General features: G+C 36.2%; 1 protein-coding gene across 4 annotated transcripts in view; it reads left to right on the top strand.

The window, feature by feature from the left end:
• The window catches only part of ARHGAP15 (Rho GTPase activating protein 15), a 315,622-nt gene that overhangs the window by 34,636 nt on the left and 256,106 nt on the right, over positions 1-24,880 (top strand). For 3 of the 4 annotated variants that reach the window (XM_085227838.1, XM_085227840.1, XM_085227841.1), the window contains 4 exons: positions 8,509-8,583; positions 12,661-12,722; positions 17,705-17,792; positions 23,557-23,646. In XM_085227838.1, the coding sequence (XP_085083964.1) occupies positions 8,509-8,583; positions 12,661-12,722; positions 17,705-17,792; positions 23,557-23,646 (315 nt within the window). The remainder of the gene's footprint in view (positions 1-8,508; positions 8,584-12,660; positions 12,723-17,704; positions 17,793-23,556; positions 23,647-24,880) is intronic. The other variant, XM_085227842.1, reaches the window with a different exon arrangement.

Raw genomic sequence — 24,880 nt, forward strand, 5'->3', positions numbered from 1 at the left:
ACTGGGAGTCCTGGAAGACTCTGTTGGATGTTTGCTGTTGGAATCCTGGTGTTTTTTTTTTCTTTCTTTTAAAAATTTCAGTCATCTAATCAAAGACCAGAAACTCTGATGACCCTCTTATCATGTATAAAGGACAAAAAACGTTTTGAATGATCTGTGAAAATTATATGGGTTTTATAAGTACTTAAAGCTTGTTGAAATATCTTCAGTTGGAATGATAATAAAGCATATTCTTTTATTATAATTAACAACATTATTATTTTTAAAGCAGTTTACTAATTAAAGTAATAAAATTAAGTTTTAATTTTTCTCTTAAAATATCTTTGGGAATAAAATATTCTGAATTTAATATTATTACTTTATTCTAAAATATCTTCAGGAAGGTTGGCTATTGGACACTAAAAACCCACAAAGAAGGAAACTTTTCAACTCTACTAACTTTTATTTTAAAAAATAAGAGTTCCTTGTAAGTAAGATTTCCTGTGTTATTATTTGTCAGGGCAATAATATGAATTAAAATTGTTATTTATTAGAAAGCCTTTTTTTATTTTATTTTATTTTTTTTTTCCTATGCACCTTTACTGGCGCTGTTGTTTTCCAGGGAATATTTTATTAAGTAAAGGTGAAATGTGCATTGATGGTAAGAAATCTTAGGTCTGGATTTGGTTCTCAGTGCTTTCATTGTGATCTACCTCAGATTTTTTTTATACACTACTGTTACTGGGGGGCATGCAGTACCTAAGGCAGATTTCAGTGACAGTGTGTACTGGAAGTAGGCAGCCAAGGGATGCAGTGTCAACTGCCTGGATATCCCTTCATTGCCATTTGCAACATAGAGCGATTCTTACACAGGAATCCATGCAATTTCCTTGTATCATTTCTTTCCCCTCCCCTCCCCCCGCCTTTGTGTTTCTGGCACATATACGTCCACAGGTGTTATTAAGTGTAGGGTAGCATGTGGTGTCCATGCTTCAGTACTATCACAGAGGAAGGACTTCCTACAGGAAAAAAATGATCACTTTCAGTATTTTGCAGGCTGCCCATCTAAGCCCATCATTGCCTGGCATCTACACACTAAGGGCAAGGATCCAGCGAACTTGTGAGTGGGCACCATGCCATTTGAACAGATGGGCATGGAAGTAGGCAGCCAGTAGACCATGTATGTGCATCAACTGTGGGTGTTGAGGGCAAGATTCCCAGTGGAGAATGTCCAAACAGCTGTCTGGCCTGAGCCAACATGCCTACGACCAAGCAAAAGTGCCATCCCTAAATCCTGCTGAGTTGGATTAACCTTCAAAAATAAAAATTGCTTCTGCAGTAGCATAAGGTGAGTTTTTGACTTGTTTTAATCCGAGAGAAATATTTAGGCAAACAAAATAAAGATGTGCACTAGAGTCTAGTAGAAAGATCTGTGCATTTGTTTAGGAATATTAACAATATTTTATACAATGGCATTTATAGGGAATATAGTAGCTAATGACTTACAGGAATGTGACATCAATGCTAATTATGCTTTTTCTATTAAGGCAGTCCTTTCAGGAGAGGCTGAGCTTTTTAGTGCATTTTGATTGTAGTGTACATGCCGAGTGTGATTTTCTAAAGGCAATTCTTCCGGATGTTTTTGCACAGTTAAATCAGTAAGTTTTAATGATATTTTTTTTTTCTTGCCCCTCTGTCCTGGGAATACTATTCTGGGGTGCAGTTTCAAGCCTGAGCAATTGATACAGTTGCTGTTTTAGCTGAGTTTCCACATTTGCTGTCTTTATTTCCCTAGGATCTAGAGGGGTTGTGAAAAGATTATCTACCGTTTTTCTCTGACTGTATTAATGCTGATATTTACCTTTTATAGACATCCTCAAAGAACATATTTTTGAAGATGTGAATGTCAAAGGCAAAGAAACTGAAATACTGATGTCAATTTGCATTTCTGTTCCTGCTGTTTTTACTCCTTATTTCTTCTATCATTGGTGCACACTGCTCATCCGTAATTTTATCAAAGCATGTGCAGTAGTAAAGGTTAATATATTCTGATAATATGGTAAACCAAAAGAAAGAACTATACTATCTATAGGAAACTTATCAACATATTTTATAGTATACGTTTTAGTGTATAACTAGATGAATGGTGTCACAATGTGAATGGTCCTGTATTTGTTACATACTGCAGGCTGTAACATAGAAAAGGGTTGTGTAAAAAAGCTTTGCTTTAACTGTTCTTTTCTTGAATCAGTAAATATTGCATTTAATACAATTAGAATGTATTGAAAATTTGATACCAGGTTCCAGTCTGATTTCCAGTTGGAAAATCTTAGGATTAGATGCTCTGCAGCTGTTGGTCCCTTTGCAATGCTTTGATCCCTAGGTACATGAATCTGAGCAATCCACAGTCAAGTTTAGAGCAGCCTTAGAATTTCTTTGACTTATACGGATGGTAAGAACCTTTTGTGGCTGTATCCTCTTCCAGATACGATTTTGGCAGATCTCCTACTCCTGAAAAAGCTATAAATGAAGCCAGCGACATCAGCTGGGACTCCCTTAAAGCACAGATCAATTGGACAAAATTCAAAGTTCATTTGAGTAGCTAAAGAGGAACAAAAGGGCTCCCACTTAGGGAAAATCTGCTCCTGGGATTCACCAAGACATAATGGAGAAAATTACCTACTGCCTCATGTAAGCTTATCCTTAGGGTTTAAATATTAACCCAAATTGGATAACCCAAATTTGGATTATCTTCCAAAAAATTTTGGGAAAGAAGGTGACATAGTTTTGTAATCAAAATCATGATTATTTATTCTCTGACCACACAGTTCATCCCAACACCACCTGACATTAAAACTGCGAACTGAATAATGAATTTTCTCTTATGTCATGAATGAAGCATCTGAATAAACTGAGGTGTTTCCATGGGAAAAGCACCATGACACTTATCTACAGCAACTTTGGAAGCCAGAGAGCACGCCCAAGTGATTAAATTGCCTTAATATAAAATACCAACCATCACAGGCTACAATACGAAGGAGGGCCTTCTCACTGTGGGAAAGGTCTGTAGGGTTCTGATTTATAAGAGAGCAAGAGGTCAAGGGAAGCAAAGCCATTATCATTATTTTCATGGACTCTGGAGATCTGAACTGAATATAGAGGGCAGTGTGCTCAAAGGGAGCCATGCAGAGGGAATGCAACACAATCCTGTGTTTTTTTTTCCCCCACTGGTTTCATTCTGCAGATTCTACTAAGAGCATATTGTATGTAGCAAACTCAAGCCTATAAGGGCTGTGGTTTTCTTATTAAACGATGCATAGAGAGATTATCTATTCTGTAGCTGGTGCACAAAGGCTCTATCCATGCAAGTTCCAGTCACATGTATTGTATTGAATTTTCGGAGGCCTGGGGCTGGGGAGGGAGAGCAAAGAGTGAAGGAGGGCTGGTGGGGACAGGTCTGAAATTGCACATCTCTCCCTGAAAGCTTCAGAAAAAACAAACAAACAAACAAAAAATTGTGTGCTAGCATTGAGTTATATTGCTTTATAGTCACTGTTACTTTTTTTCCTCTGAACAAATCTCTTTGGACAAGCAAGGAGAAAATCTCCTATTATCACTATAATGTCAGCCTTTGGAAGACAGTGGTAGGAGGGCTCCAAAGCAAGCCAGGAGGAATACAGCCATGGGCAAGGAGCAGCAGGAACATGGGAAGATTTCCCCAAGGCTGAACAGGCTCCAATGCACTGAGAACATCTGTATCAGAGGTCAGGTGTGAAGGGGATTGCTCTTACTTCTTGAGGATGGATAGAAAACCCTTGCCTACTGAGATGACAATGGAGCGTTTCCAAGTAGGAAGTCCCATGGGATTTTCTTACTGCCTTTCACAGCAGAAGAGAAACCTTATCGTACCAGAGCTGTTTACGAATAATTTCTGTAGATAAATGGTAGACTTGCTATAATGGTTGAGAGTGGTTCTTCAAAACAAATTGCTTGAAGCCCTGCAGTGAATGAAATGTTACAGGATTTTCCTTTCCTTTGCCCATAGCCAAGGTGTCTTTCAAGAGATGTCTTTTAAGAAATACTACAATAGGTTTTTGTTAAGTTCCTCTATCTAAGCAATTATGAGCTGTCACTGCCATATCGGAGTGACAGGGAATGAAATGACCACAGACATCACTAAATCAGGTATCACCCCTCCTTCTCTGTTGAGGGAATGGTTTTCACAAAAGTTTATGTGACTAGTTTGTACTTTTATTGCAAACTTTAATGCTGCCACCAGTAAGTTCGATCCCATAAAGAATTGAGTGTTCTGGCCTTCATCCAGAAAACCACTTAAGTGGATTGCAGAGTGCTTTGCTGGATCAAGTCCAGAGCTGAGCAACATGCAGGAGCAAGTTCTCAACAGCAGGGGTTTCTCTCTTTTTGGGTATTTATGAAGGAGTCTCCATGTTAGTTGACTGCAGTGTGGGTAGAATGAAAATAAACAATAGTTAGACTCCTAAGAAGAAAGGTCAAAGTGTAAACAAAGAGGTAATTTTTGAGTAGAATGCTAAGAAAAACCTCCATGAGAACGTTCTCCTTGGTGGAGCAGTACAATGGCTGGTGGAGAAAATAGCAGGTTGATGTCACCATAGGGTTTTTTATCCGAAGCAGAGCTCTTCTGCACTAGTTGTATTTTGTTTGAGCAAGCTATGGTTTTCTCAGTCTGCTGACAGGAGGATTTGTGTGTAAATAATCTATGGTTGTTAATTTATTCAATAATGTTGGAAACCACCTATAAAGGCCTTAGAATTTTCTTAATTACTTAAGGATAAGAGTGAATTCAGGTTGATGTTTCAGGAAATAATTCACCGTCTGTAGATTGCATTAAAGCATTCTGTCTGGACCTTTTGAGAGATGCCGGTCAATTTTATTATGTTTGGGTGAAATCAGACATAAATATGCTGCTTCTCACTGACCTGGATGAATTAGGTCAGAAATATGGTTATAATAAGGAAAAAAAAAAAAAAAATCCAAATCAGTCCTTCAAGATTTTTTTTAAGCCAACACCACACTATATGAAGAGACCTGCAATGAGATAGTGGTGATGAATTCCCACAGAAAGAGGGAGAAATTAAAGAACAAATAGGTACATGAAAAGAAATGGAATTAGACATCAGGTTATGGTATGTTATTCCATTAATGTTAAAGTAGCAGTTGTCAGATGGTTGTCCCTTCACACCGGGATACCAGGCATATGTAATGGAGGCTTTGCCATTCTAGAAAGCATAATGATGGATTAATGTTTAGATGCTGGAATAACTCTGGTAAGAGATGGATACCCTTTAGCTAAGGGGAAGGGAGGGCTGCTGAGGCTGAATTTAACAAAATCAGACTTGCCCACAGACTTGCAAACGCTCGCAGAGCGGATTTTTAATGCTGCAGGTGACATTGTTGCTGACTGAAGAATGTTCATCAAATCAGAAAACTGCTGATAAGCTGACTTTCCCAAAAAGGGATCTCACGAACTTCTGCTGTGTATCTCTGCCTTTCATCATATCCTGGGAGGTGAGGTAGAGGACTTGTGACAGACGTTATTTAGATTTTGCTTCAGTTTCTTAGGGTAATTGAATGGAGCTATAGAGAGAAAAATATCTGAAAACATCTAATTTATAGTCTATCTATTAAAAAACTGCAGGAAAGACTGAAATCAAGCCAGTGCTTTCCTTAGAGTATTTGGGTAACTCAAAAACATATAATTGAGAATTGTTACTTCTCATTTAGACTTTTGGTTTTGCTAAAGGGAAAACTGATGAATTTTGAAGAAATTTGAGTGTACTGACCTAATTGTCAATCAGATGCTTTTACTGAGAGTGTTTGAACAGTGGATTGAATATTATCATAAAGGAAGTGATGCAGTTAACTCATTTGGTAGGGTTTGTGATATGTAATTGAGTGAATTGATAGAAGTCCTTCTGGAATTTAATGAAATCTAACTTATTAAAGAATGTTATTGTTGAGTTTTGACTCAAGATGCTTTGATTCAGTTTTTCAGAAGGTCCATTCCTAAACTAAAATGCTGGTAGAAAATTCACATTTCCATTAATTCCACTTTTTAGCCAAATATTTTAGGTAGATTTTGATTACTTCATTTGGGAGATCCAGGACTTGGTTGCGTGAGATTGCATTGCTCACTGCTGGGCAACAATGCAGTTTCATTTTTGTCCTGTAAGAGAAACATTTACAATTCAAGCAAAATTGCAAAAGTATCACTTAGATGATCAAGTCTATTCTTTCTCACTGCACATATGCAGTTTTCCCTATCATTTCTGCTTTGCAGATAGCGAAGAGGTTGATACATAATGCCATCTGCACCCAGAATTAAATCTTTTATTCAATCTTTTTATATTTCCTTGAAATTTTTTATTTCTTTTAAATTTTGCTACCTTGAATAACTTTCTAGCACTACTTAAAGTACATTTTACAATCTCTTTCCATCATTTGATTGAGGATGGATTTGATGCCTCCGGTATTATTTCTAGCATGTACCAAATGTGAGCATTTCTTTTATTGTAATGCTCTGATCACTGAGTCTAAGACCAGACCAAAAGCTCTGATCGGTGCTGTGCACTTCACAAAGTTGCACACAGGGCTCCCAACAGACACATGTGATTCCTGGAGATAACAAGTGAATGTTAAAATAAGTGCTGTGGAGTAGTAGTGTGTCTTGTTACTTAATTTGGATGAGTGAAGCATATATTTTGGAAAGCATCATGGGGCAGTATGCTATGCTGTATGTTAAAGAATAATTAGAGTGGGGATCTGGGTAAAAAATGCTTTCTATGATCTAGACCTGAATACTTTAGTTATATGTCTTGTGCACTATAGGACTTTGAGATGCTGGGTAGTAAGGATAAAGAAAAAGATAAATTGAATTAATTTATTTTGAATTTATAGACATGTCTCTGCTTGCATTAATATTAAGTTCCACCCAAAATCTAAATGGGAAGACTGTAATCTTAGAAGTTCTCTCAATAGCATCAGCAAATCATTCTTGTTTACCCTACATGCTAATAAAACAGGAACATGACACTCCTGAAAACAAGATTGCAAAATACAGAAAATGTGGTCTGACATTTTTTTTCTCCCCAAAGGAGGGACTGCCACTAACTAAAGTATTTCTTATGAAAGCTCGATTGCTTAAGATGCAGAATATTAAGAGAGAAAAACACTTTAGGACACAGCCATGTCACCAGCTGTTACTCACCCTTAATGAAATTGTTAAGTGATATTCTTCATAAATAGGTCAGAGAAACTTTTGAATTGTGAAGAATGTTTTATCTCTTTCTTTGAAATGTTTGTATTAAATTTAGAACTGGTAATTCATTAAGCTCATTAGCTCTGACTAGGAGAGTAGAGCAATATCTAGGATATAGATTTCAAGGCTTAAATATGTTAGCGCTTACAAATAAACATGAAAGCAATATGTGGAGAAAAAATATGGGATCATAATATGTTTAACTGCTTTTTGAGCGTGGCCCTCTGGATTAATTAAGAACATTTTCTATATTCAGACACTTAAATATAAACAGAATATATTATGACTTTCAGCTAACTCCGCTTCAGTAGAGAAAAAGAGAATGCATTATGATGAATACAGTGGAAACTAGTTGAAATTATTTTGTCATTCGTTTTTTGATTTCTGTTAAAAGATGAGAAAGTCACTGGATTTTACAGGATCCAAACTATATTATTTTTGAGTAATACCAAATTTAAGCAGTAAAAGGTTTGAAAAAATGTACACATATCTTTTGGTGACTTATTCTTTGTCATAGATTTGTAAAATTCCTCCTGTTCTTTTCAACAGAAACCCTTGATTTGTGATCCAATTTTTATTTAGTCTTAACAATGTCTGGTATAGTGTAATCTGATTTTGCAGAGTTAAATCACAGTTATCTTCTGGAAAAGAGGGAACTGGAGGAAACAAGGACTCAACCCTCGGGAGCAATTGTAGAATGAGAGTACAATATTGCTGCAGCCTTCTAGACATGGAGAGTTAGAAATAGCCTTTAGAGCAGTTAAAACGTAAGACATATTCCATATGCATTCCCAAATATGTTTTAATTTCTTCAGAGACTTCCTTTGTAGTCTCGAGGTTCCAATTAGCACCTTTCCCTTTCCTGTAAATTGGGCATAAGATCACCTAACCAGAAGATACTTGATGGAAGAGTCTCAGTTTGAAACAATTTTTATCAATTAAATCAAGTTTTAGCTTACTTTTCCAATGTCACATCACAAAAAAGCACATTCACGATAAAGATCTTTAGGATTTAGTAGCTGTGCCTTTCTAATATCCAGGAAGGTTACCAAATACTGAGGTGAAATCAGTTTTCACAGAAAAGCTGTACTAAAAGAAGCCAGGTTTCCAAAACTTCGTCCAATACCTGGATGCACATGCCTGGTAGCTGTATTTGTTGGTCCATCTTCATCTTTATGTATTTGAATTTTCTTTGGAATTAAATTCTTACTTTTTTTTTTTTCCATTTTTAGATAAATCGTCACAGAAGAAATCATTCCCAACATAACTTAACACTTGCAGACATCATTAGTACACCAGACCACACGGTGAGAGATTGCTTTACAGAACTGATAAATCATTCTTGCTCTTTAAAAGCTTACAATGTAAATATTGCACGTTTTACTAAAGAATAAATACACGAGGTTTTGGATGCCTCAAGATGTTAAGGGATTTGAAGGACTTTGATTAATCAATAAAAAGAATAATATTCAAAGATACAAAGCAATTTGTATGGCTTGACTTTGCTGTTAACTCTGTCCTACTAGGCTATTTCATCAGTGGTAATATTCTAGATAAAGGAATGTAACCATGTCTTTGTCCACACAAAGTTGTTTTTCATTCTAATATTAGTTTTTCTAAATAAAAGGGAGCACTACATTTACCACAATTTTCATGAAACTAGAATAATCTAGGGGGAATGAAAACAGTAGAGAATTATTATTATTATTATTTTTTAGACTGAAAATATAATGAATATTCAAATACAGATTAATTAAACATGGTACTTTTTTGTATATGGACTTTTAAGTACTAGGTAGGTTCAGAAACTTGTCATTCGTATAAATAAGAAAATTATGGAACCTGTATGTGACCTAGAGGTAACTACTGTTTCTTACACTATTCCTAATGTTTGTTCATTAGATAGAAACTCAAATATTTATACGTACAAATTTTCATTGTTTTTTTTCCCTAAATAACAAATTAAAAGGAAACAACAGCAGGAACAACAAAGAACAGAAGTAGCCAATGTTTTTCTATGTTAATTCTTTCAGGGCATTTTGGGTTACATTCTCAACCTTCCATATGTCAAAAAGGTGCAGAAGGGGCAACATCTTGACAAGAAATGATGATATTTATTAAGACAGGAAAAAAACAGAGCATATCATTAAGATATATTTGGTATTCTTTTTAATCTAATGTCATCCATTTACAATAGAATCCTGAGCCATCATGGAAGTATTTCCTTCTAAATCTGTACATGGAAAAAGGGATATTAACAGATGTTAGACAAGGAAAATACAGCTCCCTGAACAGGGATTATATAAATATTGGGGTCATCCTTGAAATCATTTATTTGTCTTGGTTATAAAGTCGTTTTGTAATTCTGTAAATACACTGTATGCTAATTACAAAGAACACTTTACACATTATTGAATAATGAAGACTGTGCTTATTTTCTTACAGACAGCACCTGTACTAATTTAGTTAAACCAATATATATATGACTTCTTTTACACATAGGTGTCTCATGTATAGCTTGTATTTCTGAACTGTTTAGTTTTGAGCTGTTTGATTTTTGACAAAGGATGGATCTGAACTACAGGACTTAAATTGGTATATCTTATCTGCCCCACATTTGCTAGTGGATTTGATATTCTAGCTCAAGACTGCTACATGGAAAATATGATTGAGCACCAATATTTTCATCTGGAAACATATCCAATTTTTAACTTTCCAAAATGTAGGAACAGAGGTGATTCGAATCCAGTGTTGAAAATCACATTTGCCTTTAGTTTTGGATTGGTTAAAATAACTGTCTGGAAAGAGTATTGGTAAACTTTGAAAGGATGAAATTTTGGGTCTGATTCAGAGAAGCAATCAACAGCTTGAGTGGTTAGCCAATGCTCCTCCCTATTTCTGTTTCCAGATGGATAGAAATATTAAAAGAATAACCTTTCTCATATGTTATTTGGCATCTCTGGATCTCTGGCCCTGGCCAAGCACCAGAAGATTTATGCTGCAAAAATGAACAGTTAGGAGGGGAAGACATTTTTTCCAAAGATGTAAAATAAGTGTATTTAAAAAAAAAAAAAAAAAAAAAAAGTTAAAAAAAAAAAAAGTATATGGACCTTGGGATTAAGTCTTATTTTAGTTCTAATAATTCACCCATCCATCACTAGATAAATAGTGACATGACTCTGCACAATAATCCTCATAACTTTCTCTCTGGATTTTCTATGGCAATGATATGCATGACAGGAATTTGCATGAGATAAGTACAAATTAGAGAAAATTCACACACTAATACCCATGTACACATTTGAGAATATCACCTAGATCATTGTCCACAGACCTTTTCATTGGTACTAACAGATATGTACATAGTATATATTTCATTATATTCTATATTACAAGCAACAGACAAAATCTATGGTGATAATCAAATGTATGTTAATAGCATGATTGATATTTTGAGTAATTAAAATAAAAGGTATGCTTTATTTAAAAACTCTCATGTTGCAGGTCAAAGCATATTTTATTGCCACTTACCAGCTTTGCAGATGGAAAAAAATCTATTGAAATTGGTACAAAATCATCTCTTGATGAAATTTCCTATAGGACCACAAGGAGTTACTAATACTCCAGATAGGCGCTGACTCAGCAGTGTTTGAAAGTGAAAGCAGGCTCACTCTGAATCAGTTTTACTTCTGGAAATGCTGAGGTGTCCCTGTGTTCTCTTTTTCCATTACTGACATAGTCAGGGCATCCTAAACTAATCAGATAGCAGTTCAGTGGGTTTAGTTGAATAATTTTCTTTTTTCTTTTATTTTTTCTTAACACAAACTTACATAGTCGTCTGAAACATCCCAAAGCCTATATACACGGCTTCATAAGGATTGTTTCAGCTGATTGTACAGAAAGGATGACCAAGTGCTTCTTATTTTTGCTGTTTTAGAGTGTGTGTAGAGCTATGGAGGACAACAAATTGAAAGGGAGAAATAAAACTGAAGAACAAGCGTAGGATTCACTTCTAGTATCCCAAAACTCAAATGTAACAAAGATCCTGTGCAATCTAGTGCTGCAACCTCACGTCTATCCAACATTTTGTAGCCTGTTCAGACACACACACACAAAAAAAAAAGGAGTCAAATTTCAGAAACTGTGTAGTAGAAATTCTGAGTCACAGTTTGAACCAGTGATTGAACACCTGGTGGGAAGGCGGGGCCAACCCAGTGGAGCTCAGGTGCAAGCAATATACTAGAGTGATTGGAAGGGGTGGAGCAAGGATCTACCCCAGACCTCATGTAAGGGTTGGCAGTGAGGGTAGGGGGATCTTGTTGGAGATCTTTGTGTACCTTAAGCCTTCTGAAGGTAAGCAGCTTTTTTCCTTTATTTCTCTACCTACTGTTGTTGCATTTGGGTGAATCCTTGTTTGTTGTAGACTGGGATCTTGCTGCTCTGCTGTCACCATTATGCTTTTCATCATGTTACAAACTACAATAGCAAAGCAGGGGATTTACACAGGTGATATCAGATTGCTAGTATCACATATTGTTTTGTATGTGCCTTCTTTGGATGTGTTTTGGAAAATGCACAGTGTGATTTCCTCTGTTTATAATTCCAGTTTCAGATTTTATGTTGAAAATTGACCAACCCCTCAATTTGGTTTTCTGCTGTAGCATGAGATCGTTTAGTTCAGCTGGGAACTTGAAGACAGTTTTCCCTGCACACAGTCACCCACATTCCAGTGAAGTGTGACCTTTTAAAGGCTGTGAGGGTGAGATCCTCAATGCTATAGTTCATCCAGAAGGCAGCACCGCTTAAAAACACAATGTCTTCCAGCATCTTCAGTGAGCTCTGTTTTTGTACTAACTCAAAGCAAAATGTGGCACATATGGAGGCAATGGGATTTTTCCTGTTGTACCCATATTTGGCATTGCTATGACATTGGTTGGCCCTAAACAGAAATCTCCTTAGACTGTAAGAATCAAGAATTATTTACAGAATAGTTTCATAATAATAGCTTCATGATAGCTATTAAGGAAACATAAATTTCTACAACTCAATATATTAAATGACATAATTTACTTACAATATATTTTAATTTTTTTTAACTTATAACCAGAAACTTCACATGCATTAATATAAGTTTCTGCTAACTCAACCAATAAAATTTTCTTCCAGATTAATTCTGTGTGCTAATTGACTTTTCAAGTTGTTTGTGTATTTTTGAAAGAACTGACTGTAACAGAAAAATAAGTGGCTAAAGTGAGAATTAATGATAAAATGTACCCCTGCTAGATCAGTTAGATGTGGACTTTTATGTGTGTACTAACTAAATGGATACATTAACCTGAGTAAATGATATGGTTTTGATCTATTTTTCTTTTCCTTTCTTGTAGGTGGTGGAGAAAGAAGGATATCTTCTAAAAGCTAAAATAGCAGACGGTGGCAAGAAATTAAGGTATTATATGTAAATGTTACAGAACTTATCAGTTGTAAACACATATCCACTCTGAATTTTAAGTATATAATAGCTATTATTGTGGCTTACAGCCAAAATGACTTTATTTCAGCATTAACCCAGTATGTGATCAGCTTTTGGAGTGTTACAGTCTCAGAGTGCAAGCAACAACATTTAGCAGGCTGATTACATGTGATGAGCATGTGTTATATGCCATATGCATATTAAAGACAACTTTAAGACACCACACAAACTAATATTTCTTCAAGTAGGAAAACTTTAGGTGCTCTGTGTGTGCTTCAGGAGTCAAGGATGGGATGTAGGATGTGAGGATGCCTAGGCAAGACTATCAACAGCAGTCAGCATTTATTTGCTTAACGTTACTTCTGCTAAAAATAATATGAATATTAGCTATTCATAGAAGTATAGCCACATAGAAGTGGTAGTGGTATGTGATCAGTGTCTTATACATTACCAATGATCATTAGAGATTAATATGAAGTACTATATTTTCTGCCTGGAGAAATAAGTTAATGTACACACAGTGATAATCTGTAAAGATCTTGAGATTTTATTTAAGTCTGGATGTCACCATGTCCATCCGCCTTTTTACTTCAAACTAGAATGCTGTCTACCCATGGCCAAACCTTCTACTAATGGGTACCCTGCAGATGGTAACACATCAGAGACTGGTGGCACTTGCACTTTGGGAAAAGGCACCAAAGCCAGTAATACTTCACACCACACCTGGGCCAAAGCTTCTGCAGGGTGCGTGTAGGGTGGCACGATCTGCCAATAAGGCCAGACCAGAAAGGAGCGTTAACTTCCCAGTAAGAACTGATGCCTATAGGAACCCTTAGCACAGTACATCCCCACGGCTTGGCATTGCACATCAGTTTGCCACTGGCACAGGGAAGAGGCAACCTAGCATGACCGCTGCTGTTTTAAACAGTCCTGAATGATCTCATATCTTGCAAAAAGAAAAAAAAAAAAAAAAAAAAAGCCTTAGAAATTGAAAGCAGCACTGAAGCTATAATGTGCTGCCATCAGGTGTTCGTTTGACAGAATGCAAATGCTGCAGCAGCTCTCAAATAGGACTCACTTCAGTGCAGGAGTGGTTCGCTTTCAGGAGCTGTCTGTGTTTTAAACTATAAGTTTAATGTCGTGGATATAGGTGAATTCAAGCAATGTGCTTGTTAAATCTAGCTGGATTTTCTCTGTGTACTGACGTTATGGGTCTTTATGCAGACAAAGAGCATGGGTACTAATGATTTATCTACTTTGTGTACACTTTATCAGATTCCTCCTTTCACTTCCCTAAACTTGTTCATTGACTAGAGGTGACTTATTGAATAACCTTAGTGTGATGTGGAAAAAAACCAAAACTACATTATTGTGATTTGGGGGAAAAAAAAAAAAAACCTACAATATTGTGAATGAAATTTTCTAAAGAAATTGAAAGTTTTAGGTCACTGCTTATATGGGAACAAATACAGCATCCCCATCTGTAAAAAGACTAATGCACCTGCAGGAATTTCATTTCTTTTAAAATCTGAGTAATAAATGCTTGAAATAGAAAAGATATTTATCAGATTGTCCATATATTTCTTAATTTTAGGTCACAAAAACAGTGGAGTCTTGATTTTAAAATGTAACTTTTAAAATGAAACGACTGTAATATAAAAGGACTAGGGAATTTGAATATAGAGGAAAAAATATCATATCGATACCATGGTGGATTTCATATGCATTCTCATCACTAATACATTTCACAGAATCACAGAATTGTAGAGGTTGGAAGGGATTTCCTATAGTCTCCTGCCAAAACACTAAATATTCTTTTCTCTCATGGAATTAAAGCATTCTCCCCTTAAATTTCAGAATGAAGTTTAGGTAAAACCTCTTATCCAACATTTTTTAAGAGATACTTTGTAAAGTTAAGTAGAAGAAGAGCATTTTGCTCCCATTGAGGGTATCTGGTGAAGACCTTTTCCAATGTGGCAATGGGAAAAGGTAGGCAATGATGGGAACCAAGTCTGGTCAGTGACAGTATTTGATGAGGGCGTATTTATTTCAGCAGGCTTATCTGGTTGAGGACTTCCAAATAAAAGACAACAGCCAGAAAAAATCTTGCTTAGTTGCACTAATTACTAACAAAGGAGACAGCATGTGGGGGTGTTGATTCAAGCACATTATCGGAGTGAGATCTCTCAGTTGGGAAAATAGAAAGAAAAGGGAAAACAGTAAGTAAAATGCTAAGAAACAGTCTTGACAAAGCAAAAATTGAGACAATGACAAGATAGGAACTTTGATGGGCTATCAAACTACAGGTGTCATCTCTGTGAAGATCAGCCTGGATTTTGCAGAAGATAAGATGTGAACTGAGGGACCCCAGCCTGGGAAGATGTAGAAACTGCAGAGAGCTGCGAACTTATAGGGATGTGCATGGGAGAGAAGTGAAGGAGGGCAAACGATACAAAGTGCCTGTCCTTTTGTAAAAGGAAGCCAGGCAGTACAGGCTGGCTGAGGCCTGAAACTGATCACCACAGTCTGTCCTATTAACTCTTTATTTATGCATTCCTACTTCCTTCTGTGTGAAGGGCTACATGCTAGCTCCTGCTGGGACCTGTGGGTGTGTGTGGACGTGAACTGGTCGCAGCTACTGGAATAAGGAGAAGGGCACAGGCCTGCAGGTTCTGGTGCCGGCTCCTGGGGTCCTGGCACCAGCAGCTGGTGGGACCGTAGCTCTCTGCATCTGAAAGAATCCTACAGATTTTGTGTTCAGGCTGCTAGCTACTGGCAAACTGGTATGTCAGCTCCTGCTACTGGGGCCAGTGGGAATCCCAGTGTGAGGTGCTGGAGTGAGCTCTGCTACTTCCAGCTGTTGGAGCAGAATGGCGTGTGTCCTGACTGTGTCTGCTTTATGTTAGTCCTGCATGTAAGTGCTGCTGGGGCAGATTTTTTTCGTCTGTTTTAGTTGGTATCCTGTGTGTATCCGTATATTTCTGAGTACGTGTACAGCTTTGATATTGGTTGAGCCTGATGTCAAGCGTTTGATGTAAGTTGTGCTGAATCTAGGCTGTGTACTAAGGATTTCAATCCCTTAGTAATCCATAATTAGCCAGTATATCCAACCCATAGGAAAGTCTGTTTAAATCAGTACACAGCAGGCTTGACTGCTTACTTGCAAGACCTTTTATGAGTAGGGGGGAAAAAAAAAAAGAAGAAATTAAGAACTGAAGCTGTGCTTACCACTAGACAACTTGTACTCCTTGCTTTGATGGTGATTGTTAGCTACAGTACTTGTTTCACAAGGACACTGTAAAAACTAATTAGTTGAGGTTGAAGTGTTCTTAATGCCAATATGTACAGTCCTCAGCTGTGAACAGAACATAGTTCACGTTAGCTATGGATACAACTTCATAGTTGTAATAAACTTAGCTGGAGATTTCAAAGTGACTTACAAACACTGGGGAATAATATATCCTCCCAGTCAGGTATTTTTCTTAGTCTATTTTTTTTTTTTCCTCCATTAGCATAACATAAAAAATGCAGTCTTATTTTATTCAAATCTGTTCTTCTAATTTATTGAGAGTGTTGTTTGTTTTCCACGTTGTTTCCACCTGTAGGATATATTTTGGGGATGAACTTTATTGTGCTGGGTGAAATCTTGCTCACACAGAAATGAGCAGAAGTTCTGCTAATGTCAGCGGAATGAGGGCTTCATCTGTAAGACTGGTTATACTCCTTTGTATTACATAGGGAGATAATTAAAAGAGAAACAACCTGTTATTGTGCTTGATGCTCAGTTTGATGCCATATTGAATGCAACTGAGCTTTGAGATGGATCTAAAAATGAACATTCCAAAAAAAAAAACAAAAAAACAAACAAAACAAAACAAAAAAAAAACACTAAGACCAATATAGCTAGAATGAAAAAATGAATGTGTTTGATTTAGTTAAGGATACTTAAATTTTGGGAGCTGGAAGAGATTAGGGAAGAAATAATAAGGACGAAAAATATTTTAATACTCCTGATGATAACAGTCAACTTCCTCCTTTTAAGACTCTACAGAATATTGGTGAAACAACCTGCTTGCCACATACATGTTCAAGTCTGTTCTAAAATATTAAGATTTGCAGTTTGTATTCACATAAACCAAATAGACAAGTTATGAGCATTTTTGTAAATAAGAAATGTTATGACCCCAAAACCAGAGAGACAAACTTGACTTTCACCTAAAAATAGACTTCTGTCAGACAAGATGCATTTGTTTATGATTATATGGTGGTTTGAAATATCACATTATATGTAATATATATAATATAATTTCTCTATGAGTTGATTATTGTGCTCTTCTGTGTAGAGATACCGTTTCCATTATCCATGTGTATTTTGGTTTCTTCTCCCAGGCTCCAGCATACTAAGCTGTACTATAACCTCCCAGCGTTTTACAGAAACTGAAATCTCTCTGAAATATCATTCTTTTCTTTCTTTCTTTTTTTTTTTTTTCCCCCTGTGGATTTTTTTGTTTTGAACCAAGAGAAAGTATTTTGAACCTTTCAGAACAGACCCTTTACTGAGCCCATGCAATTGGACCAAATTATTTTTTCCTTCTTGATTCTATTTTAAGTAGTAGTTATCAGAAGGGCATAAGCTATTGGAACACTCTTAGCATGTGTGAACTTCAAGCACACGTGAATAATCCGTCTGCTTTCCTGTGGTTAAGGCACCTTGGCGCTAAAAGAAGCAGAGGGGCTTTAAAATGGGAACGAGGGAAACAAAGCCTTCATGCTTTCCTGTTAGGCCACACTTGTATCGTAATTATGATGGTACAATTTCATCAAGGCTAGTGGCAGATTGAGTTCAGATCACTTTTTCTTTCTGAAATGAAATGTTTAAAAACCACGTCTACAGATGGAACAATTCTTACATCCTGCTTGCGTGTCTTGCTAATAATTTTTATTATTTTATTTTTAAGGAAAAACTGGTCCACCTCTTGGATTGTTCTTACTTCACGGAAAATGGAATTCTACAAAGAATCCAAACAGCCAGCGCTGGCCAATCTGGTAGGCAATCAGCTACTGAATATACTCAGCTTCTCTGCAACTGTTACTTCATTGTTAAAAACTTTGCTACTTATATTAGGCAAGTTCAGAATGAACTGGCAACCTTCAAAGACCTGAGAGCAGCTGAAGGAAAATGCCTTGATAAACTTTTAATCAGATGTAGAGTACGAGAAGAAATAGGACTTAGCACGTCCTTTATTAAGAGGTGCATTTTGAGAATAATTGTGAAGTGAGACAAATTGTGAGTGACTATCCAGTAATGTGAAGGTAACACTTTAAATTAAGGTGTCATTTATAAATGCTTTATTCTTATTTATGAAAATGATCACTAAATGCAGCTACTTCCTCAAATAATGTATTATAAAGTATGTTATAAAATGCATTAGTAATAAATGCTTAACAGATGATGCGATGAGAATCTGTTGCAAAGGATACTGTGAGATGTAAATTGTATTAAAACCATGTATGTGCATCTTTAATACATGAATTTAAGTTATCCACCATCCTATAAAGTGGCTTATACATTAATAAATAATAATAAATTATTTATAAATGGCACCTTAATACAGGGTGTTACCAAAGCAGAAAACACTGTAAGTTAGCAAAGTGATTTTTTATCGTAGTATAAATGTGACATCTACCATATCCTGCTAACCTTCCTGAATATTTCTATGACTCCAGCTAATGCAGCTAATGCAATTTCTGTAGCCTGTAGTTACTACAAAGTGAAATTTGCAGTACCTCTTTATTGTGCCCCAAGGAAAGACCACTGATCTTAGTCTTTGGAGATGTGACAGCTACGTTGCGCAAGCAATAATCGCGTGTATCCCTTCAGTGCTAGTTACTGTGGAGTTCGAGCCTACAGACCTGAACATGGGCAACAAAAGGGGATTTTGGTAAATGTGTGACACTGTGAGCAGAAAAAGGACAGGTTTGACAAAGCCCTATTGTGAAAGGCTCTCAAGGCCTGATCAAACCTGTCATATCTTATTGGCATGATGGGTGGCCACAAAGGTGCTGTCTTTGGCAGGAGTCACAAAGAATAAGCTATTTTTTTTTTTTCTGTGGCAGGTGATAAAACCCTTTTTTTTTTTTTTAACTTCTTTTTTTTAGCCTATATGTTCTTGATCTAAATGTTATCTCCTGCTGTGAAATCAGCTTTAAATATTGCCTTTTCATGCTTTCCTTTTTTCAAAAAGTGAGGGTTATAGCAAAAATTATTTAAAATAATTAAAAAAAGGGAAATAATAAAAATAAGTAAAGGATAGAATCTGACACTATCTGCTTGTTTGTGCAGGTAGATCAGTAAAAATAACACTTTTTCTGAAGCCATGAGAACAGTATAGCTTAAATTAATATATTTTTTTCCAAAGTCATGTTTACCTTAATTAGTTGTTTTTTTGTGAGTCTAAAATACGTCCTTTAAGACAAATCTTATAATTTACTAGCTGTCTTTTATTTCTGGATGAGTGTTGCTGTCATAGAATCGATATATTTGGGAAACTAATTCATGTTATTCTCAAATTGCATTAAACTAACAAACTCCAGAATATGTTCTTCCTCAATGCAGTGCAAGTTAGAAGATATCAAAGGGATCATTTCGAAGAAATGTTTCTTTTTTTTCTTTTCCAAAAGCATCTAAAAGCAAAGATAAAGATATCTCTAAGATAAAGACACATTCATGAGAAACATTTATGGCCGAGTTATGCATAGAAGGAAGGAAGCTTTTGCAATGTTTTTGGTACTCATCTGAAGGATCTGATTCAATGTGATTGTGAGCCACTTGGCTCTAATTTGTAGAGTGTGGGCCAAAATGAACACGGGCTGCTTAGCTCAGCTCTGGATGCACCTTGTGCTTTGTACGTTCAGTCTTTCAATGCCAACATGGTAAATGAATTCAGTTCTATGTTAGATCTGAGCAATAGGGTTGTACACTCTAAATGAGTTGAAGATGCATTTTCTGTCTATTGCATTTAACTTCTATGCAGTTGGAAATAAGTAAATTAGACAAAACTTGAAAAAAAATAAACCAAAAAACAAACGAACACTCATCTCTCAACTCAACTTTCTAAGCAGAAATTTCACACTTTTACAAAAACAAAGCTAAGCTAGCAAGGTCATTTCAACTGATCAAGCAAATGCAATGTTTATTTCCTTTTTAAACCATTTAACCAGATAGGATTTCCTTTCCACTATCAAAATTATATAAAAAAGCTTCTTTAAAAATCATTCGTTTCCCAATCTTCTTTTAGTTTATTTCAGAAAAAAAGGAACTCAACCATTAATTTAATAAAGTAATAGAAGCAATGCTCATTCACTGCAGTACTAAATATAACAAAGCATTTTTATTGTTAGCAGGAAAATTGTGATGTTACAAAAAGATTGCTTTGTATTATAAAGATATTAATTTATTAATGACTTGTTGTTAAATATATTATGTGAAAATTTAAAACAAGACAGCATCATTATAAGAGGAAAATCTCACAATAAAGGTAACAGAGGGAAGTGATAATACACTTTATTCATACCTCTTCTGATGATAGGGTAACATTTAGAAGTGACCAACATTATATTTACCAAAATCTTTAATAATATTCAAACTTAAACAACTAGTCTTTCTGAAAAGTTCTTGTTGATTTGTACAACTGTACATGTAAGACCTTTTCTATTGATTTCAATGGAGATGTCTGAGAGTTGTAGCTTTCTAGAGAAGGTAGTTATATCTGATATTATACCTAGTCATTAAAATACATATAGGAGAGATCCATAATAATGTACTTGTTTGCTGAAAATGCAAGTTTGCATCCCACATAGCTAAATGAGTCTTTTCCTCCTGCTTTGACCGTTTGTTACCATGCTTTAGATACTTTTTTTTTTTTTTTTTAGTGCTCATAAGAATGTAACTTATTTTTTGTTTTAAATTAAGGACATTGTGATTGAAACAGATCTCAGCTCCACTCTTTCTAACCAGCGTTAAATTTTATTATCGATTGGCCTCTCTGACCAAGAAAAACTAGACTGTTTATTTCTGGAGATAGTTTATTCAACAGAGGTTATTTTAACCTCAGGTTATTAGCCCATCTGCAAAGTAATTTAGTGAGTGAAAATGCTGCTGAAATCCATATTCATGTTGCGGAAGATTTCATTGCAGTAGACACTTGTATCAATTTACAGCATAACTCCCTCCAACAACACTGATATAACATAATTGCTCTGACTGCAAAACACAAAGCAAGGACATGGAGTGCTCAGGCTTTCACGTTAACCTTAGTTTACTCTCTTGCAATATCTCTGAGGAAAACAGACAGTATGTAACAGGACAACGCTTAGGCCAGAATGAATTTCTAGGCTTTTTTCCTGAGTACTGCATGGGTTGAAGCAGTAGTCATTAGTCTCCATTGTGCAGAGCTCCATGGGTGCTGCAGAAGGGCTGACGTACTCAACCAGAACTGCAAGATCTGAATGATTTTGCTTGCAGTTTTAATCAGGGGCTTTATATACTGTACCATAGTCGTGACTTGTGAGGTGTTCACAGACACCTCCTATCCTGTTGTAGTCAGAAATGCCGAGTTCCCCAGAAGAGAAGTTTTTGAGTTGTTAGCACACAGCAGAAGTGCGTTCATCTTCTTAAGACCCTGAGGAAAGGGAGATCAATATCCTTGCCCTTTTCTTCTACTGATTACAGAACCAGAGCAGTAAACGAACTCCAGTTTAAAGCCGCAAACTGTATGTACTTGAACACACAGGAGTTCAGCTTCTACCACTACTTGCGGTCATAGAAATTAAAGATGGTAAAATCCTCTGGGGTTCACCGTTCTGTCCAGCAAAACTTCCACCAATGGATGTGCTTTCTATTGTTTTTCTCACTTCAGTGTGTGATGCTGTGGTAGTTTTCCTGAGGGAAATAACACTCTATAGCCCCCGCATTCTTCATCATCAAGAAACTATTTCCTGGTTCTTTGTCTATGCTTGAATTGCTTCTTTTCAGCTCATTGTATTCTTCTGAAATCGCGCCACTTTTTCTGTTGATTAAATAAAGCTGCCTTCTTTGTTCAAGTATTGGTGGACTCCATGTTGATTGGTTGGTTGGTTTTTGTTTTGGAAGAAACCCATCTGACCCACTTTTATGAGGCTGTGTTGTGTGTGGGGAGGGTTACGGAGCAGCACATCTGGTTGTCCCATGAGTTACTGAGGAGGAAGCATTCCTAAGCTGTTGCTTGGCTAAGCAGAGTGAGCTACTACAACACTGGAAGGTTTTTTTTTTTTCCTCCCTATTTGCTTTTACTAATAGTGATAATTATTTTACTTGATCGCTTCTTCCTTGAAAATAGTAATTCATAAAATTTCACAACACCTTTGTAAAATTAAATATCAGTACTGTTGTTCTGATCTGCTATTAGAATTTAGGAAAGTTAAGTTCTTCTCAGAGACCAGACAGGAAGTCTGAGGCAGAGCTGGGGAAAAAGTCCAAACCCTCCTCTTCCAGTGGTTTAGCCACAAGAACATCTTTCTGCTTTGAATAACATATTTTTTCTGTAAAGAAAAAAAATAATAATAAAAAGGAAACAAAGGTACACTAGACCCTCAGTTTTAGAGGATCTGAACCGTGGTAGTTTTATGGTTTGGCAAATGGAGACCATAATTACAATTCCAGTACGGAGAAATGGCTGAATTATGACTGACTGCAATTTATCTGACCAGGACTTCTTACTTTGGTTCTTTTAACCTAAACAGATCCTTTTCCACCCATCTCAAAAGCATCCTGCAGAACACACATTACTTTTAGCCTTTAATAACAACATCAGAGAAATTCAGTTCTCTGTGTTTGGAAAACTGATTATGTGGTTGATGCTGCACTGGCCATTGCAACTTTTATTAGGTTGCCAATGCTATTTATTTTTCTTAAGGTAAAATGTCATAAGAATAATGGAGTAAGTTTAGTAACCTAGCCTATGAAGTCTACTCTAAATGACAAGGGTTTTGCTGAAACTGCTGCACAGGCAAAGTCTCTGGAGAAGAAGCTTAGATGGTAAATGAGGATTATTATACTGTGCTTTACACCAGTTTTCCAGAACATAAATGATACAGGCAAAAAAAAAAAAAAAAAAAAAATCCAAAAAAACTGCTCTTTGAATTATTTTCATCCATATGGAGGAGCTGGGGAGGCAGAGCTATGCTGCTCAGGGATGCACGAGCTGACATCGAAGTAGCGCTACATGAAGCTACCCTTATGTGTTGAGCTCTTTCTGGGTGTCACACATGTCCTTGAAGCTTTCATTTTTTAGAGCTAGAAATGATAATTTGTTTGGAGAAAGGAGATAGCTTGTCTTACAGACACAATGTACGTTCTTGTCTACTTTCTGTCCTTTCCAGCTTCATCAGTTTCAATTTGCAGTTGGAAAATCCACAAAGCATTATCTTGAAATGTGATGGCTTTTCATGAGGTTTTGAAAAGTAAGCAATTAAAAAAACTCTGGTCAGTGTGTGTATGCATTTGTGTTTTGATCTATTGTATATTAGACATTTTTAGTTTTTAACTAACTACGTTTAAAATTAGGCATGCTTCTTCCAAAGAAGCTTATTTCTGAATTAACACCTTGAGAATAGTTATCTAATAGTACAAAGGAACAATGAACTCTTCTGAGTAATGCCAGAAGCTTCACAACAATAGTCTTTCACTTAAACTTGATCTATTCTTAATTTATATGATCTTGTCCATTTGCGGAAAGTCAGGTCATATTCATGGGTAATTTTTCCTTTGCAGAAACCGGGATATAAACCTGAGTGTGTGGATTTGTGTGGTGCTCGCATTGAGTGGACCCCAGAGAAATCCAGCAGAAAGAATGTCTTTCAGGTAAGAAGCAATGCATGCATTTCATTGCTCATTTGAGCATAAACTCTGTTAAGCTAAGAGGTAGGATTTATTTCCTCGGTTTTAAATAACTGGAGTCCGATTTAATGCAGCATTTTTCCTGCTAGTATAGGAGTGTAACATTTTATCAAGCATCGGTTTACTATTTTTCTAAGGGAAGGATTTCTGATGACTGAGTTTCCTAAACACTTGAGAACCTGTTGATTTATTGATTAATGCTCTATATTCAATTTGTTTTTAAAACTTAGTAGGTAATTGCTTGGAGTTCAGGCCTAGAATCTTGACCCAAAGGACTTCCATAAACACAACTTCTTCAAACTGCTTATACAAGCATTGCTCCAACACAGTGTGGTTACTCTGTTTATTTTTATTGCTGTTCAGGGTGCTCAGACAGTGATGACCCAGGTTCATTTCTGGAGGGGGAGTGGAGCATGGTATAAGCTTGCTTCTGTCAAGACCAGCATAGAAATACATACATTTCTCATTGGTCTATTCTTCATTGATGGCAATAATATTATTTAATTACTACATCTAAATCTGTTAAATTGAAAGGTAGGACCAAGGCCTTAGGAGATGAAAGAATTAGAAGAGTGTTATTGTAAGGTTAACACTCTGGGATCTAGAAGCCAAAAGAGTTCAGTGTAACATTTTCAGTTTTTCGACATAATCCTGTTCCTATGAATATCACTAGAAAGATTTCTTTTTCACTGGAAGTTGCATCAAGTCACATCAAAATATAATTCTCTATGAATTGAGTTGTTTCCCATAGTTCTAACATGAAGGTTTTTTTTTTTTTTTAACAATCTAAATAATAAAGGGAAGAGAGACATAGAAGCAAACGTGCTGGGGTCAAGATACTGTTAGTTATTGGATAGTCCTTCTGCATCATCACCAAGTGAAACTGTACCTGGCTCTGGGATTTAATCACTACACACAGAAAAACCCCCAAGGGATCATACACATCTTGTTGAGAAGAAACCTCTTTGGCTCAGTTGGTGTTACAGAGAGTTTTTCAAGGTTTATTTTTCTAGCCATCTTTTCCAAAGTGCATGCAATATTTAGAAATATTCCTCATCTCCAAGACAGAATTACGCTTCTGTACCCCCCATATCCTTCAGTTGTCTTGAAACAACACTTAGAGGTTTGTCATTTCCTAGGTATTTTTAGAATAAATATTTTGGTTTTGCTGTCAATCCTCAGCTTTTTCACTTCCAGA

The sequence above is a fragment of the Meleagris gallopavo genome, chromosome 7 (genome assembly GCF_905368555.1).
Source record: "Meleagris gallopavo chromosome 7, MGAL_WU_HG_1.1, whole genome shotgun sequence".
NCBI classification, from domain to species: Eukaryota; Metazoa; Chordata; class Aves; order Galliformes; family Phasianidae; genus Meleagris; species Meleagris gallopavo.